The sequence below is a fragment of the Hemiscyllium ocellatum genome, chromosome 18 (genome assembly GCF_020745735.1).
Source record: "Hemiscyllium ocellatum isolate sHemOce1 chromosome 18, sHemOce1.pat.X.cur, whole genome shotgun sequence".
NCBI lineage: Eukaryota > Metazoa > Chordata > Chondrichthyes > Orectolobiformes > Hemiscylliidae > Hemiscyllium > Hemiscyllium ocellatum.
Window position 1 is genome coordinate 52,745,589 of NC_083418.1, and position 19,644 is coordinate 52,765,232.

The following is a 19,644-nucleotide window of genomic DNA, read 5'->3' on the forward strand; positions in this document are numbered from 1 at the left end:
TGGTGTTTAAACTCAAGTTTTCTGCATGAATAGTCCAGTAACATAGCATTATTATAGAGTTAATTATTACATTTATGGATCAATATGAAGGATTTGAGAAAATGTCTGCTAGGGTCTAATCTCTTTCTCTTGTAAGTATACTGAGAATCTACATTAATAGCAATTTTATATATTTATGGGATGTAACAAGAACAGATTTTATTGCACCTGACTATTTGCACTTGAGAAGGTGGTGGTGGACTGTTCAGTCCAGCTGGTATAGGTCCATTCACAGCGCTGTTAGGGATGGACCTTCGGATTCTGACCCAGCAACAATGAAGGGATATTATTTCAAGCCAGTGTGTTATGATATGAATTTCCATGAATGCAGTTTTTAAAAAATGTCCTGGATGATTTAAAGCTTCTTGAGGGTTATCAGAGCTGCGCTCATCCAGTCAAATCAACAGAGTTCCATCACACTCCTGACATGTCCCTTGTAGGGGGTGGACAGGCTCTGGGGAGTCAGAAGATGTTATTCAGCAGAGAATTTCCAGCCTCTCACCTTTGTTTGTCGCTGCTGTATTTACAAGACTAATCCAGTCAAGCGTTTTGTCATTGGGGACTCCGAGTTGCTCTTTCCTTAAAAAAACTAAATTACTTTGGTACATCCAGATTTTTTTTTATTTTATTGTTTTGTCAACTAGTCATATTAGCAAAAATATTTTAAACGTCCATTGAATATTTTAATCTTCAAGCCTTTGAATGTGTCAACACAATGAAGAGGACCACTGAATGTTGACGGGGACTATTTAAACGTTGCAAATCATATCAAAGTGTTTAGTTCTATAACAATGGAATACTGCATTTTCCAATTTAACTAATTATCCCACACTTGAATGTAGGACCAGGATGGCGAGCAGAGGTGCGGCCCAATGATCACCCCGTCTCAGACTTTACCTTCGATGTTATTATTGGTGCAGATGGGCGAAGGAGCAGTTTACAAGGTGACAAATCTTTAACAAAGATTACTCACTATCACCATTCCCTTCATTCTCACTTTCCCTTTATCTCTCTTCTGATCACTTTCTGTTTATCTATCTGTTTCTCTATCTCTCTCTTCTTATCTCCTTCCTTCTCTATCTCTATGTCTCTTTCTCTCTTTTTTGCCTGGTCTCTCCTCCTGTCTCCCTTTTTCTGTCTTTTTAAATACCCCCTCTTGGTCCCTTCCAATAATATCAGTGGAATGAAGGAGGGGAATAAAATTGATGCTCAGTGTTGTATTCAGCAATTAATGTAAAACACAAAACTCTACATCACAGGAACTGACCCTTCCACCCATGGTGTTGTGTCAAACATGATGCCAAATTAAACAAATTCCTTCTTCCTGCCCTTTGTCTAAATCCCTCCATTTCTTTCATATTTGTGTGCTTATCTAAAAGTCTCTTAAACTCTCCTATCGTATCTGCCTCTACCACCACCCTGGCAGCATGTTCCATACTCCTACCACTCTCTGCATAAAAAAACTTGCCTCTCACATCTCCTTTTAATTTTCCTCCTCTCACCTTAAATGAATGCCTTCTAGTTTTAGACATTCCAACTCTGGGAAAAAGATTCTGACTGCCAACCCTGTCTGTGCAACTCATAACTTTATAGACTTGTATTGAGTCTCCTCTCAGCCTCCACCGCTCAAGAGAAAAACAACCCGAGTTTTTCTAGCCTCTCCTTATAACTCATACCCTCTAATCTCGGCAGCACCCTGGTAAACCTCTTCTGCACCCTCCACATCCTTCCTGTAATGTGGTGACCAGAATCGGTGACTCTTAAGTGTGGCCTAACCAAAGTCTTTTAAAGCTGCAACATGACATCCTGACTCTTGCACTCAGTTCTGTGACCAATAAAGCCAACTATACCATACACCTTCTTTATCACCCTATCGACTTCCATGGCCACGTTCAGGGAGCTATGGGCTTGACCCCCAAGATCCCTCTGTACATTAATGCTGTTCAGGGTCCTGCTATTAACTGTATACTTTTCCTTAACATTTCATCTCCCAAAGTGCACCTCACACTTACCCGGATTAAACTCCATCTGCCATTTCTCCATCCATATCTGCAACTGCTCTATATCCCTCTGAATCCTTTGACAACCTTCAATACTGGACTTTGTTACTTCTGCAAACTTACTAACCTAACCATCTACATTTTCATCTGAGTCATTTATATAATTACAAAACAGTAGAGGTCTTGGTACAGATTCTTGAGGAGCACCACTAGTCATGGACCTCCAGCCTGAAAAGCAACCTTGCACGATGATGTTCCATAGGGTCCACCCTATTATAAAGAAGACTTCTTATTGACAGCAAATTTCCTTTGTTTAAAATGACTGAAGGATTTGATAGTGTAGTAAGAGAAAATATTTCCATTGGGAAATCTAGAATTGAATCATAACAAAATGTCCCAAGATACTCCATAGTTGTGCTGTCAAACAATTTTGACACTGGATCACATGAGGGGACATTACATCAGAGGCTTGGCCAAAAAAGTAAGTTGAAGGAGCCTCTTAAAGGAGAAAAGTGAGCAGAAAGGTCTGAGGAGGCAATTCCAGAGCTCAGGCCTCAGGCATTTACAGGTTGGGGAGGGTGATGTAGCTATAGGAGATTACATAAATAGAACTGAGGGAAGCCATGGAAGCATTAAAAAAAAACAAGGAATAGAGCCAGTGCAGGTAAGCAAGTACACGGGCAATGTGTGAATAGGATTTGGTGTGGGTTAAGACATAGGCAGGAGTGTTTTAGGTGAATTCAAATTTATGGAAAATAGAAGATGGGAAATCAGCCAAGAAAGTACTGGAATAGTCACGTCTAGCTGTAACAAAGGCACAGATGAGAATTTCAGCTGTGGATGGAATAAGGATGGGGTGGAGTTGGACAATGCTACAGAAATAGAGCAGGATGATGGAAAGCATATGAGGTTGGAAGTTCATCTGATGGTCAAACTATTTGCCAGAATTGTGAGCATTTGTTGCTTTAACATTAGAGTTTGGCAGTTTGAGTAAAATTAGGAAGCACTTCTTCAAATGAAATGTCAATAAAAATCTGGAACCGTCTCCTACGACGTGAGGAGTGGTCAGCTGAAGCTTTCAAGAATGAAATAAATAAATTTCATAAAGAACAATTACAATATTTAAAAGTTAACTGAGTGGGTATATGATTAAGAAGGGCTTAGAGGAATCCAGGTCAAATACTGGCAAATAGGTTTAGGTCAGATTGGGATGTCTGGTTGGTGCAGATGAGTTGGACCGAATGTTCTGTTTCTGTGCTGAATGAATCTATAAGAGATACCCAGAGAGGTCAAGTTTTATTTCCCTTCCCATTTTCATTCTTTATTTCATGATAAATTTGATGCCAAGTATAAACTCTTTAAAAGAAATGTTTTGTCAACTTTAAGCAAAAGAAGTTTGCACTGAAACGAAAAGAATTAAACAGTTTTGTTCCATTTTGGGTCTGGGAGATGTGTTGATTAGGTATGGAAGGACAACCAAGGATTCATCTCGAAGGACTGCCAAGGTTGGATGAACACAGGCATGGCTGTGCTGTAGACTGTTCAGTTCCCTCACTGTTTCAGCAAGTTCTGTAGCTAACCAGTCCAATGACAAACCCTGACTTGATGTTTAAACCCACTCCTGACCCAAATATGAAGGATAAAAGCAAAACACTGGCAATGCCAGAATTCAATAGAACGAGCAACAGAAGCTGCTGGAGAAACTCAGCAGAGGGAGAGGGAAACAGAGTTAGCATTTCATGTCCAGAGATATTGGAACTGAATACAGTTGGAAAAGATGGTCTTTTTGTTGTCAAAGGCGGAAAGGAACTTGTGAAACAGATGGTAAGGAAGTCCACAGCAAAAGACAAAGGGAGTGCTAATGGCGGTGAAGGAATGATTCAGCTATCAAATAGGTGTGAGCAATAGACATGAATGGAGAAAGTAGCTCTGTTTTGCTGAGAGCAAAGTAAACAAGACACAAACAAGATGCGGGGGTTGGGAGAGGCAGGGGGTATGATAATCAAAATGGAGGATGGTGTTCAGCAAGTTGTTGAACTCAATGTTGTGGCCTGAAGGCAGTGAAGTGCCTGAATGGAATATGAGGTGCTGTTCCTCCAGCTTGTGTTGAGCTTCCCTGTAACAGACCTATGACAGAAATTTGGGGTGGTAATAAGGTGGTTCATTGAAATGGCGTGGAGATTGGAAGGTTCAGTCATTCTTATAGAGAGCAATGAGGTGTTCCATGTAAGAACAAAGCCTATTGGGGACAGAATGATCTAGGTTTGAATACAAGAAAGCTGCAATTGATTCAATGTTCCAGGACACAGACTGATAATAATTTGCAACAAAGTGCAATCCTTTTTGTATTTTTCATCATTCACTGTCTCTAGTTGGGTTTCTATTTGTCTCTTAGTCATGAGTTGCCACATTTTTTTCTCTCTCATTGTTTTTTTTTCTGTGATTTTTCTCTCACTCATGTTTTCAAACTCTCATACTCACACATGCACACAAACAAATTATGCAGCAGGAACTTAGCAGTAAATCTGAAATTGAGTTTCAGACAGCACTGAGCAACCTGTAGCTCTACCTTTAATGCAGTCTCATCTGGAGATGCTAACACCAGGTGCCAGGAACAGGAAGTGCTCTGCTTCCTAGTGTCACACGGACAATTACAGATTTGTCAAAATGAAACAAATCAAGCTGCTGTCCAGATTTGATTTTGAATTATCTGCTGTCACAAATAGTGTCAAATACTAATGAAAGTAGCCTATCCTAACACATTAAACGTGTTTAAGAGAGCAATAAAATAAAAGCATGTGTAAAAGTTATGGGATAGGGCTTGTTTCTGTTGAAACAGCTGTGATAATATATTTCAGGCTTTAGAAGAAAAGAGTTCCGTGGGAAACTGGCCATCGCCATCACTGCCAACTTCATCAACCGAAACACAACAGCCGAGGCAAAAGTCGAGGAAATTAGCGGCGTCGCTTTCATCTTCAATCAGAAATTCTTCCAGGATTTGAAGGAGGAAACAGGTGGGTGTTGACCTACCTCACAAGGCACTCCAAACTAAACAGTCTTGTGATAAAAACATGAGATGATACTTCGGGTGGAGTGAAGGTGAAAGTTTCAGTTCTCTGGATGTGCTACTCTCCTGGTAACCACAGCAGTCTAACTTTCTATACTGGTCAACAGCTTCAAATTCCACTGTCTTTAACACAGCGAAATCCACCTCTCATCCCTGCAGCAGAATGATGGGGTCTGTGGAAGGCATACAAACATATGAACAAGGAGCAAGAATAGGCCGTTCAGCCCCTTGAGTCGACTGTCCCATTCAAATGATCATGGCTGTCTTAAAAATATTCAAGGACTCTGCCTCCTTTCTGGAAGAGGGTTCCAAAGAATCTGAATAAAGGCCGAAAGAACTGCAGAAGCTGTCAATCCAAAACAAAAACAGAAATTGCTGGAAAAGCTCAGCATATCCAGCAGCATCAGTGGAGAGAAATCAGAGTTAATGATTCGGTTCCATTGACCCTTCTTCAGAACGGCTCAGATTTCTCTGCACAGATGCTGCCAGATCTGCTGAGCTTTTCTGGCAATTTTTGTTCTTGCTTCTAAAGTTCCTGAATCTTTTTTGCGATAAACAAAATTGCCCAGTTTCTAATGTAAATGACCAACACTTGAATTTTGAAGAGTGAATCCAAGTTCCAGATATCCCTGTAAGAGGAAACGTCCTCTCCACATCTCTCTTGTCAAGACCCCTCGCTGCCCCGAACACCCTCCCCCCAATGATCTTATATGTTTCAATTAGTCCATCTCTTAATCTTCTAACCACCAACAGTAGAAGCCTAGTCTGTAGAAATAATCCTCGCAAGACAGCCGGCACATTCAAAGACTGCAACAAGGAGAAAGACTTGGATTTAAATATGAATTAAATAAAACCGCTCAGGATCTACAGCATCAACAAAAGCTGTTTGACCCCTACCTAGTGCCTATACTCCACATGAGCCACACAAACAATTTCTTCCCACTAGCTGGGGAGAACAGGATTAAGGGGCATTGTCTAATTACTTAGAATTGGAGCCTTCAGGAAGGGAAGTAGGTAACACTTCTGCACATGAAAGGCAGTTGAAGTTTGTAACTCTCCTGCAACTAGCAATTAATGCAAGTTCAATTGTTAATTTCAAATCTGGGATGAATAGATTTTTGTTAAGCAAAGGTGACAGATCAACTATTGTCAAACAAAACAAATTTGAGGGATCGAATCATTTTGAGTTAAGGAATTAAACCAGGTAAGTGGAATTAAGATAAGGAGTCAGTCAAGTTGAATGTGGCAACATGCCTAAGGGCTGAATGGCGCCCCCCCTGTTTCTGTGTGAATGGTTTTCGTGGTGAAATTGATCTTGAGAGTGTCTTGACTTTTGAAAAGTCCCACACAGTTCTAATGTTGAATTTTCTGCTTTTTTTTCAGGAATTGATCTGGAGAATATTGTTTATTATAAGGATAATACCCATTACTTTGTAATGACAGCAAAAAAACAGAGCTTGCTGGACAAAGGAGTGATTGTCAATGTAGGTGTAACTCTCCCTTGGGGGAAGTTGGGTTCTGTGTGAAGAATGTAATGGTGACCCTATTTTCCAGCACTAACTGGGGCTCACAGTGCAAAATTATCAAAGGTGTCACTTATCCTCCTGTCTGACCCCATTCCTGATGAAGGGCTTATGCCCAAAATCTCGATTCTCCTGCTTCTCGGATGTTGCCTGACCTGCTGTGCTTTTCCAGCACCACACGTTTTGACTCTGATCCCACAATTGTGCCAAATTCACAACATGATCCAATCTTGACAGTGGAAACACAGGCTCAGGGAAAGCTTTCTTGATCCCAGTGCATTAACACAAAATCAGCTGTATTCAGAAAGCCCACCTCATCCTGCCCCACAGTGAAACTTCCATTTACAATCACATAGGAGTGCTACTTCGCACTCTCATTGGCTTGCACAATGTTTCTGTCCCTCTTGCACAGGCTTCACACAATATTGCTTTCACGTTTTTCCTTGCTACTGGGCACATGTGAATTCTTTCTTATTCTCGCTCCTTTCTTTTTGTTTCCATTTTCCTTGTCTGCCTCCCCTCTCTGACTGCCCCGGCCGCACCTCATTCCCCCACTATCTCCCAATACATCTCCCCCTCATCCCCATCAATGTCTCTCCCTCCCAACATCTCCCTCTCCCTCTCCTAACTCCCCGCGTCTCCCCCTCCCCACGTCTTCCTCTCCCTTTCCCACCTCCCCGCATCTACCCCTCCTCACATCTCCTTCTCTCACCTTCCCACGTTTCCCTCTCCCACCTCCCTGTGTCTCCCCCACCCCCACGTCTCCCTCTCGCACCTCCCTGTGTCTCCCCCTCCCCACGACTCCCTCTCCCTCTCCCACCTCCTCGTGTGTCTCCTTCTCCATGTCACCCTCTCCCACCTCCCTCTGCCTCTCCCTCTCTATGTCTCTCTCTCCCACCTCCCCACATCTTCCCCTCCCCACATCTCCCCTTCTCTCTCTCTCTCCCACCTCTCATTTCCCTCTAATCCTGCTCTCCTTCCTCTGTCCTCTCCACCATCACCCCTCCTGTCCCATCCCAGCTGATGGGTATCTTGTCTCAATCTACAAAATTTTGGTTCTGTACCGTTAATTTCTTCCCCAACAAATATAAATGTTTATTTTGAAGCTTTCAAGTAACTCTACCTTCCACAGCACTTTGATAGAGTCCTAGAGATGTACAGCATGGAAACAGACCCTTCGGTCCAACTCATCCATGCTGACCAGATATCCCAATTCAACGTAGTCCCACCTGCCAGCACTTGGCCCATATCCCTCCAAACCCTTCCTATTCATATACCCATCCAGATGCCTTTTAAATGTTGGATTTGTACTTGCCTCCACCACTTTCTCTGGCAGCTCATTCCATACACGTACCACCCTCTGTGTGAAAAAGTTGCCCCTTAGGTCTCTTTTATATCATTCCCCTCTCACCCTAAACCTATGCCCTCTAGTTCTGGACTTCCTGACCCCAGGGAAAAGACTTTGCCTACTTATCCTATCCATGATTTTTAAACCTCTATAATGTCACCCCTCAGCCTCCGACGCTCCAGGGAAAACAGCCCTAGCCTATTCAACCTCTCCCCATAGCTCAGATCCTCCAACCCTGACAACATCCTTGTAAATCTTTTCTGAACCCTTTCAAGTTTCACACCATCCTTCCGATTGTAAGGAGACCAGAATTGCATGCAATATTCCAAAAGTGACCTAACCAATGTCTTGTACAGCCACAACATGACCTCCCAATACCTGTACTCAATACTCTGACCAATTAAGGAAAGCATACCAAATGCCTTCTTCACTATCCTATCTACCTGCAACTCTATTTTCAAGGAACTATGAACCTGCACTCCAAGGTCTCTTTGTTCAGCAACACTTCCCAGGACCTTATCATTAAGTGTATAAGTCCTGCTAAGATTTGCTTTCCCAAAATGCAGCACCTCGCATTGATCTAAATTGAACTCCGTCTGCCACCTCTCAGCCCATTGGCCCATCTGATCAAGATCCTGTTGTATTCTGAGGTCACCTTTTCGCTGTCCATTACACCTCCAATTTTGGTGTCATCTGCGAGTTCCAGATGTCAACCACACCTCCCCCAACCACCACCACGCCCCCATTGGGTGAAGAAGTCTCTCTGAATTTTAAAGAGAGGACAGCTTCTCTAATGTCATTGACTCTTATGTGTCCTTCCTGCAGGATTACGTAGATACAGAAATGCTTCTGTGTAGTGAGAACGTCAACCAGGAGGCCCTCTTGTCCTACGCCAGAGAGGCGGCTGACTTTGCCACCAATTACCAGCTCCCTGCTTTGGACTTTGCAATGAACCATAATGACCAGCCCGATGTGGCCATGTTTGACTTTACCTGCATGTATGCTTCGGAGAATGCTGCATTAATCCGAGAGAGATGTGGGTATCGGCTGTTGGTAGCTCTCGTTGGAGACAGTCTGTTAGAGGCAAGTGCTTTGTAAACTGCTTTCTACTTTCTTGACGAGGTGATATGCTTTTCACGGGCCTACACTCGCAATACCAGGCTTTCAAAATCAGGAGTGCATGGGTTGGAAGTTCGCCATGGGGGGTAGTTCCCTCGATATCTGGGATTATAGAGCAAGATAAAAATTAATGGAGCACAGCTATGGGAGGTCACATTCAGTTGCCTGAACTGATTACCTCCTTCAAATAGCTAATGGCTGATCTGTATCTCAACTCCATTTATCTTAATAACCTTTGACAAGAAAATAAAGTCAAAAATATGGACAGCCAGCAGGGAAGATGAGCTGATGGTCATGACATTCTTTAAATGCAGTCTCTCAAGATTGCCCCACCCAGTGCTCCAACCCTTCAAGGCCATATGCACAAGACAAAATGAATAGCATCCCGATGCCAACCAAGCCAAACAAAGTGACAGCAGTCCAAGAGATTTACCCTGAATTCCTGAAGAATATTAGATCATGTGGATGAAATGACTAGCAAAGCTATTTGCCAGCATTCACACCACAGGCAACATGCCAAACATCTGACGCCAGTGACCAATTATGTCCATTGCTAAGTGAGGGAAACATGCTGGGTGCAGTAACATAGTATTTAAAGTGGTGGGCTATCAAACCAAGCATCATAAGTTCAGCTGGAAAGTAGGCTAAATTGAACTTGGCCCATTCAGGTGTAACTTGAAGGTTGATACCAAGAATGTTGATGATGAATTTATCGTTTTCATGTCTGTAAGGGAAAGAGAATCTCCTGGCTCTGCCTATGCTGACCTGCAGATGACTCCTGACCCAGACTAATGGTTTGGTCTGAAGTGACCAAGTAAAGTTCTTCGCAGAAGAAACAATTCCTTTTCAAGAAGAAGACACAATGAGATTGAGGAGGAATGAACAATTAGGTCTGACCAACAATCTCCACCTCACTTGAATGAATTGTAAAGTTGTGGTGGAGACATAGATTTAAAATGAACATCTGGTCACGATATTCCATGCTAAATAAGAAACCTATTCAGGCTAAAAAAAAGCCAGCTTATTACTACTTTAATCAAAAAAAGCAAAATAAGTCTTGCATATAACTTCTTTCACAACTCATAATCTACCTACAGCCTTTTCCAGCCAGTTAAGCCTTTCTGAAGTGTGGTCATTGCTGCTTTGTAGAAGATTTGTAGCCAATTATGTACAACAATTCCTTCAGCCCTGGATTATGTGCTCTAGTCACTTCAAACCATAACCTTCTGATTTGAGGGTGAGGATGTTACCCACTGAGCCAGAGCTGTCACATTATGAATCAATTAGTGACACTGCTTGTTATTGCAGTTCCAATGCTTAACTGGTCCGTCATTTAAGTTTGTTGATGCTGATTGGTAAGTAGCAGAGTCCACTCTTTGTTGCTAGTGGATTTTGCATTCCCATGGACCATGAGAAGCCATATGGACATTCTGACTGAAAGAGAATGCTTTACCTGCTTGTGTGTTGTGTGTTTGACAGCCACCAATGGATGTGGACCTTGCTACTTACATGCCTATCTGTGTTCTTGAATCATTTGTAGCCATTCTGGCCAATGGGAACTGGTTGTGCCCGTGGATTCCTGGCAGCTTTAGACACAGCATGGATGGTGAAGAGGTGGGCGGAGAACATACCATCTCTGGAGATCTTGGTAGAAAGGTGAGAGAAAGGGGTGTGTACTGTCTACAAAGTAGTTTGTCCGATTCGAGCGGAAACATCCAATTTTTTTCATACAGCAGCTATGTGAGGGGAAGGAAAAAATTGGGGAATGACCCGAAAGAGACCTTTCTGAATATGGAGGACTTCAGTTTTTTGTGGAGAACTATAAATTTAGGAGAGTCGTGAATAAATTTCAGAGGGAATTTAGAAGAAACCTCTTTATTCAGAAAGTGTAGTGTGTGTGAAACTCAACTGCCAAAGGGATGGTTGGGGTTAATGAAAGCTGCATTTAAGAGGAAACTGAATGAACATATCATGAGGGAGAACGGAATATAGGATATTCTATAGGGTGAGCTGAAGTTTGTGAGGAAAAATTGGGCTGAATGGTCTCTTTCTGTTAAAACATGCAGTTTGATGTTTATTTGGGGTCTGACTCCATTACAGAGTGAACGGTTACTAGGTGACAATGGAATGTTTAGAATAATAATCAGTGCATGGGGCTTTGCAGTGTTATTGTAAGCATTGCCAACTGGGAAAACAAACCAAGAAGAATTATTACAAACCAACACCAAACATAGACTGGAATTTCTTTTGCTAATCTGTACTGTCACAGTGATGAAGTTAGATAAACTCTTAATATCCAGACTGTGGGCATGAACTCATTCCTGGGGTTTTGGCATGCCAGTTTTCTGAAGGGAGCAGAGCTCTTTCACAATGACCTGTTTAAGATTTTCTTTGCCGTTGTTGTTGTGTTCTGGGAGGAATTGAAGGGTCCAGTATTTTGGTGGGCATTAGGAGTCAACCATGTGAAGTGGGACCATAGAAAGGTAACAGGTTCTTTTCCATTTGTGCATCATTTGGATTTTTAAGGGATGCGATGTAAGTACGTGAGGGAGAAAGGAATAGAAGATAATAGTGCTGATACAGTGAGATGAAGAGGTTGGGGAAGAGGCCTAAATTGTTAGGCCGAACGGCTCGTTTTGTGCTGCAGATTCTATGTAATCTATGAAAGTTCAGTTATTTTGCTTTCTTGTGTAATCTGAATCCAGTTACAAATTATGTTTTACTGAATTCATCTTCACAGTTTTCTCAGGTGTGGCATGAATTTCGAACATCATAGACACTGCATTATTATATCAAGTTCATTTCACAATGCTTAATGTAACTGAAATTAATACCTTAACTCTCTCATGTCAGCCTTTAGCCCCATTTTCAAGCAGAGCTATTAAGCCATTCTAATTAAACTGACCAACAAAGGGCTCAGTACAGGCGAGGCACATCATTCAAATAATACTGTAGCATGTTGTAGAACAGAGTCTATTTCCTCCACGTAAGAGTACTTAGAAAAAGAAAAATAGTGACTCACATTTGTACAGCATGTTTCACAACCTTGCGGAAGCTTAAAATACTTTACAATATGTTAGTTTTGAAGAATAGCCATTGCCCTAATGAAGGTAAAACAGCAACCATTTGTTCACAGCAAGATCCCATAGCTAGCAAAATTGTATTGACCAGGTGATCTGCTGTAGTGGTGCTGGTTGAGTGATAAATATTTGTCAAATTATTGGGAATAATTCCCCTGTTGTGCTTTGAGATAATGTCACCTGACGTACATCTGAGAGAGCAGATGGTGTTAAGATTTAATGTCTCACCCAGTGGCCAGCACCTGTATTGTGCAGCATTCCCACAGTGCTGCACTGGATAATTGGTCTAGATTTTGCACTCGAGTCACTGGACTGTGAATTGAGTCCACAACATTCTATTCAAAGACAGAATCTGGGCTATAACTGGAGTAATTTGTCTTCATCCAGAAAATGATAGAAAAATCAGATCTCTTTCCCCCAAGAGCCCTTTAAGCTCACCGAACCTATGTCGAAATCAGTAGATTTATTTTGGATAAGGAGATTGAGGGATGTGGTGGCTAGATGAATTTGAGGAACAGCTCAGGATCTACCCGAATGGTGGAAAAGGCTGGGGGTCAGTGGGTGGGGAGGCCTCCTCGAGTTCATAACAGTATTATGGTATTTGATTACTATCAATGCTGGTAGTATCCCAATGAAACCGCCTTGTTGTCCTAATTTCCGATGTGAACCCTGAGCTAAAAATACAAGGAATGAAGCTGTACCCAAGGATTCTTTAGGGTGGGGTGGAACCATCAGGCCAGGAGGGAGTTCAATATGACTCTGACCCTCAACCAGGCAGAACACAGGAAAACACTGTTGTGTAAGCTCAATTGTGTTCTTTGGACAGTTGCCAGGAATGAGCTTGTGATCTGCAGACTACATTATTTGGACGGATTTTAGTCAGATTCCAGATATGGCAAGAATTTTATTCTTAGCAGAAGTTGTGATAGATTTTGAAGTAAACCCACTGTTATCTCCATTCATCTCCCATTCCAATTATCTGTGAAGATTTTCAAAGCCTCGAGCAAAAAGTTAAGTCTACATAATGTTTTTATTGGCATCTCCCAACTGATCTACGGCCTCACAACAAGGGACTGATGCTCAACAACAAGCTCAAACATAACAGAGAGGGAATGGGAAAGAAAGAGAAGCCGAGGGAGAGATGAAGGGGTGAAAGAGAAGGGGAAAGGGGAGAGTTCTTTCATACAATTAGTTCTTGCTCTAAATATAACAATGCATTAACAACATGCGCTGACATTAATGCATAAATTAGTCAACTGGTTAAGGGAATGACGTGATATTCCCTGGATTATGAATCTCTGGAACTTGCTGGTGGTTTATACTGTTCCACAGTTACCTACCTACATACTGAGAACATCTTGCCCTTAACTGCCCTGCTAAGATGTTGTTGGACTTGCACACACACCCGTTAAGGTGGCTGGAGAAAGTTAGGGCTTTTTTTTCAATCAGCCTGTTTAGACATATTACGACACACCTCCATGGCCATCAAACTCTGACAGTGTACTGGACCTTCTGGCCTGGATGTAGGGATTCTACCCTACACCACAGGATCTTCAACTGGGTCTGTTAATTAGCAGTTCAGGAGACATGATCATTGTTAATGCAATGCCAATCAGTTGCTAGAATATTGAACAGTACAGCACAGGAACAGGCCCTCCGCCCACCCAAGTCTGTGCTGATCATGATGCCATTCTAAACTGATCCCATCTGCTTGCACATAGTCCATAACCCTTTATTTCCTACCTGTCTATGTGTCTTTCTAAATGCCTCTTAACCATTGATACCTTATCTACCTCTGGCAGTGCATTCCAGGCACCGACCACTCTGTGTGTAAAAAAAAAACTTGCCTTACACATCTCATAGAGTCATACAGCATAGAAACAGACCCTTTGGTCCAACCATTCCATGCCAAACTAAACAAGTCCCAATTGCCTACACCTAGTCCATATCCCTCCAAACCTTTCCTATTCATATACTTATCCAAATGTCTTTCAAATGTTGTAATTGTACGTACATCCACCACTTCCTCAGGAGCCACCTTCTGTGAAAACAAAAATCGTCTCTCATGTCTTTTTAAAATCTTTTTCCTCTCACCTTAAAAATGTACCCACAGTTTTAAAATTTCCCATCCTAGGGAAAAGACAACAATCATTAACCCTATCTGTACCCCTCTTTGTTTTTATAAACTTCTGTAAGGTCACCTCTCAACCTCGTATGCTCCAATGAAAAATGTCCCAGCCTTTCTTTATAACTTCCATTCCTGGCTGTCACTTTAAACCTACACCCGTTGGTATTTGACATTTCACCCAAGGATAAAGACTCTGACTACCCACCCTATCCATGCCTCTCAAAAGTTTATATATTTCTATCTGGTCACCACTCCAGCCTTTGACACTCTAGTGAAAACAATCCAAATTTGTCCATCCTCTCCTTATAACTCCAATCTGGGCAACATTCTTGGTAAACCTCTTTTGCACCCTCTCCAAAGCCTCAACATCCTTCTCCACCCTTATGCACCCTACTCCAAATATGGCAATTGAACTTGAGGAATGCCAGTGGTCTTAGACCTCAGGTTAGAAAACCAACCATCCACAGCTACACTATGTCTTGTATGACCAAGCCAACTTTGTAGGAGAAAGTGAGGACTGCAGATGCTGGAGATCAGAGTCGAGACTGTGTTACTGGCAAAGCACAGCAGGTCAGGCAGCATCTGAGGAGCAGGAGAATCAACATTTTGGGCATAAGCCACACCAACCAACCCCATCGCCCCATGGCTGAACACTTCAACTCCCCCTCCCACTCCTGGGCCTCCTGCATCAGCAAGCCCTAACCACCCAACACCTGGAGGAAGAGTGCCTCATCTTCCGCCTTGAGACCCTGCAACTACATAGGATTAATGTGGACTCAACAAATTTTGTCATTTCTCCTCCCCCCACATTTTCCCAGTCCGAAGCCTCCAACTCTGTACTGTCCTCTGGACCTGTCCATCATCTTTCCCATCTATCCGCTCCACCCTCCTCTCCAACCTATCAAATTCTCCAACATCTTTCTCTACCTATCGAATTATCAGCTACCTTAGCCTCCCAGCCCCAGCCCCCTCCTCCCATTTATCTCTCAGCACTCCAGCCCACAAGCCTCATTCCTGATGAAGGTCCTATCCCCGAAATGTCAATTCTCCTACTCCATGGATGCTACCTGACTGGCTGTGCTTTTCCAGCATCACACTCTCGAAGCCACTTTTCTACCTAGCTTACCAACTCACCATGGAGCCCATGTGACTAAATTTTTTGGATCAGCCTACCATGAAGGACCTTGTCAAATACTTTAGTAAAGTCCATGTAGAAAACATCCACTGCCTGCCCCTAATTAATCATCTTCATCACTTCTTCAAAAAATATCAATCAAATTTGTGAGACCTGACCTCCCCTATATAAAGCCACTATCCCAAACAGGTCTATTCTTTTCAAAGTATGAATAAATCCTGTCCCTAAGAATCTTCTCCAATAATTTCCCCATCACTGACAAAAGGTTCATCAGCCTACAATTTCCTAGATTGTCCCTGCTGGCATGAGGCCCAGCTTCAATTCCAGCCGGGGTGGGGGGGGGGCGACTGTTTGTGTGGAGCTGTGGAGTTTGTACATTCTCCCCATGTCTGCCTGAGTTTCCTTTAGTGCTCCAGTTTCTTCCCACTGTCCAAAAATGGGCAGATTAGAAAGATCGGCCATGTTAAATTGTCCATTGTCTCCAAGGATGTGGAGGCTAAATGGATTAGCCACAGGAAATTCAGGGTTGTAGCGATAGGGTAGGTTGATCTTCGGAGGGTTAGTGTGGACTTGATGGGCTGAATAGCCTGCTTCTGCACTTAAGGAATCTATGATTCTATATCCCTGTTGCTCTTCTTGAACAAAAGAACAACATTGGCTATTCTCCACTCTTCTGGGACCTTGCCTTTGGCTAGAAAGGATAAAGATCTCTGTGAAGGCCTTAACATCTTCTCCTTCTTGCTGAGATAGATCCTGTCGGGCTCTGGGAGGGCTTGTCTCTGCCCGGAAATGATTAAGTAAGATCCCACAGCACTACTACCAAGGAAAGAAGGGATCATCTCAAGAGTGTCCTCGTCAATGCTGATCCCTCATCCAACATCACTAAAAACTGATTAACTAGTGGTTCTCTCGAGCTGCTTGTAGGATCTTGCTGTGTGCAAGTTGGCTGCAACATTTCCTACATCATAACAATGACTACATTAGAAAAATACTTCACTGGATGTTAGTTGCTTTGTGACATCCTGCAGGCACTGAAGGTGTAACAGAAATGCAGATTCTTTGCATCTACCTTTGCTGGGAGGAGTAGAATTATAAAATGTGATTGAATATTCTGTGCCTGTCTTTCCAGAGAAAGCATTTATCGACTGCTACCTCAAACCACACCAGAAAACATCAACAAGAACTTTGACCAGTACACGATTGATCCAGGGACACGGTACCCCAACCTCAACTCAAACTGTGTCCAATCTCACCAGGTAAGACCACTGTGATATGAACAAACTGGGTAAAGCCTTGAATTAACAGAATGTTACACTGTATAAGGACAGCCTTCAGCCCATTGTGCCTGTGCTGACTTTCCAGTAGTGTTAGCCCCACAGTCCTGTTCTTTGTCCATAACCTGTGAGTGTTTCCCTCTTTGAAGGTTATTATAGAACTGACTTCCATTGGCCTGTTAGCCAGTACATTACGGATCTGTGTTAAAAAAGAACCTTGTTGCCTCTGCTTCTTATGCTGCTCACCCTAAATCTGGGTCCTCTGGTTACTGACCTGTCAGTCACTGGAGGCACTTTCACTTTATTTACTCTGTTAGAACCTTTCATGATTTTGAAGCTGTCTATTAAATCTCCCTTTAATCTTCTCCTCTCCAATGACAACAATTCCAGTTTCTCCAATTTATCTACATAACTGAAATCCCTCATTCGAGGTCCCGTTCTCATGAGTCTTCTCTGCAGCCACTACTTGCTCATGCTTGGCATGTGAACATCAAGGTTTATTGCCTTTTCCTAATTGTCCTTGAGAAGGTGTTGCTGAGATACCACATTGAACCACTGCACTGCAGTCTGTGTAGCATGGGGATACCCATAAATAGAAGATCCAGCATTTAACCCAGCAACAATGGAGCATCCACAATACCAAGTCAGGATGAAGTTTGACTTGTGGGGTTGGTGGAGGAGAGCATATAAATGGTACTGCTCTAAAGAGGATAAGTAAACCTTTTATTTCTTTAACTTCCTTCAGGTTCGTGAGCTGTACATCACAACTGATCTGAAGAACTGTCCACTAGAAAGAGTGAACTCCATGCGAAAATCTATCAAAGTGTCACGTCGAGGTGAGTTACTAATCTCTGTTGATCCCCTCTACTCTATCAGTGAAAATGACCCCAAGCTTTCAGTTGCCTATCTCAGGGTACAATGGGACTTTGATGAGATGGGCCAAGGAGTGGAGTTTAAATTAGATAAATATGAAGTTTTGCATTTTGGTAAGGCAAATGAGGGCAGAACCTATACAGTTAATGGTAGAGCCCTGGGGAGTGTTGCCAAACAGGAGATCTAGGGGTGCAAGTGTATAGTTCCTTTAAAATGGAGTCACAGGTAGACAAGGTGATGAAGAAGGCATTTGGTATGCCTGGCTTCATTGGTCAGTGCATTGAGTACAGGAGTTGGGAGGTCACTGCACAGGACATTGGTTAGGCCACTTTTAGAATACTGCATTCAATTCTGGTCTCCCTGCTATTGCAAAGTTGTTGTGAAAATTGAAACGGTTCAGAAAAGATTTGCAAAGCTTTGCTGCGATTGGAGAGTCTGAGCTATAGGAAGAGTCTGCATAGGCTGGGGCTTTTTTCCCTAGGGTGTCAGGGGCTGAGGGGTGATCTTATAGAGTTTTATAAAATCACGAGGGGCATGGATAGAGTGAATTGAAAAGGTTTTGTTCCCCAGGGTAATTAATGTCCAAAAGTTGAGGTCTCAGGTTTAAGGTGACAGGGGAAAGATTTAAAAGGGATCTAAGGGGCAACGTTTTCATGCAGAGGTTGGAGCATGTACAGAATGAGCTGGCAAAGGAAATGGTGGAGGGTTGTACAATTACAACACTTGAAAGGCATCTGGAAGGGTAAATGAATAGGAAGGGTTTAGAGGAATATCGGCCAAATGCTGGTAAGTGGGACTAGATCATTTTAGGATATCTGTTCACTATGGGTGAGTTGGACCAAATGGTCTGTTTCTGTGCTGTACAACTCAAGAATGATTCACTAAAGTAGAATTGTTGAATGCTGGAAGAAGCTAACGTTCTTCTATCAGCACTTTTACTTACGTTATTGTACCTAGATCCACTAACCATTGCAGGATTACAGAATTGTTGTGACACATTTAGTCCATTGTGACTATGTCATCTCTCCAAATGAACAACGTAAACAGTGTCATTCCATTGTCTTCACCTGAAATCCTGTATATTCTTCCTTTTCAGATTATAACCAGTCCCCTTTTGAATACTTTGATCAAACCTGCCTCTCCCATGCTTTCAGACAGTGCACACCAGATCTTAATCACTTGCTGCATGAACCTTTTTCTCCTCAAGTCTCCTTTGCCTCATTTGACAATTACCTTAAATCTGTGTCCTTGCATTCTGAGTCTGTCCTTGGCCAGAGTTTCTTCCTGTCTACTGTAAGCAGATCCATTTTAATTTGGAATAGCTCTTTTACTTCTCCTCCCAACCTTCTCTTCCCAGTGGAGAATGGTCCCAAATTTTCCAATCTTCTCAAAAATCATTTTCCAATCTATCTCTGTAACTGAAGCATCTCATCCCTGGAACCATGCTTGTGAATGCAATTTAATGAAGTACTCACCTACAGTCAATAATGTTTAAAGAAAAGCCTAACTCTGATGAGAATGCTGATCCCACACATTCAACTTCTGATTCTGGAAAATCAGACCGAAGGTAGTCTTATGAATTTTTTGGCCTTGGCACCAGCTCTTTGCAGGTTACCTTTTACAAAAGGGGGTCATGAGGCCAGGTTGGCAGTGCCCTGCCTCTAAGCCAGAAACTCTGGTTTCATGTTCCACTCAAAAACTTGTTGGCAATGGAAGAAACATTTATGACATAGCTCAACATGGTTGATTTAAAAACCGGTCAATCTTTGCAACTTTTCCCCACTGTTCTCCAAAGGGGATAACAGAAGTGTTTTGAGACGTGAAATAGAAACATATATTAGAAAGTGTTCAGAGAGTAAACCAGGCCTTCCAACCAGGTTGGTATTTACACAAGCTTCCTCTCACCCTATCGATCTGTGGTATAGGTCACCTTTAGTCTAGGAATTTTCAGGTTGTCTCATAGACTCTACCTCCACTGTAACCCTGGTCTCTGCATGACAAGAAGGCACTGGAGTAAAGATTCACCATCATGTAAAGCAGAATGGGTTGTTTGTAACT

The 19,644-nt window shown here is 42.5% G+C and overlaps 1 protein-coding gene across 10 annotated transcripts in view; it reads left to right on the forward strand.

Annotated features, from left to right (window-relative positions):
- The window catches only part of mical2a (microtubule associated monooxygenase, calponin and LIM domain containing 2a), a 296,251-nt gene that overhangs the window by 123,463 nt on the left and 153,144 nt on the right, over positions 1-19,644 (forward strand). For all 10 annotated transcript variants that reach the window (XM_060838999.1, XM_060839005.1, XM_060839007.1 and 7 more), the window contains exons 5-11: positions 882-983; positions 4,898-5,053; positions 6,490-6,590; positions 8,803-9,060; positions 10,637-10,752; positions 16,569-16,695; positions 17,459-17,549. In XM_060838999.1, the coding sequence (XP_060694982.1) occupies positions 882-983; positions 4,898-5,053; positions 6,490-6,590; positions 8,803-9,060; positions 10,637-10,752; positions 16,569-16,695; positions 17,459-17,549 (951 nt within the window). The remainder of the gene's footprint in view (positions 1-881; positions 984-4,897; positions 5,054-6,489; positions 6,591-8,802; positions 9,061-10,636; positions 10,753-16,568; positions 16,696-17,458; positions 17,550-19,644) is intronic.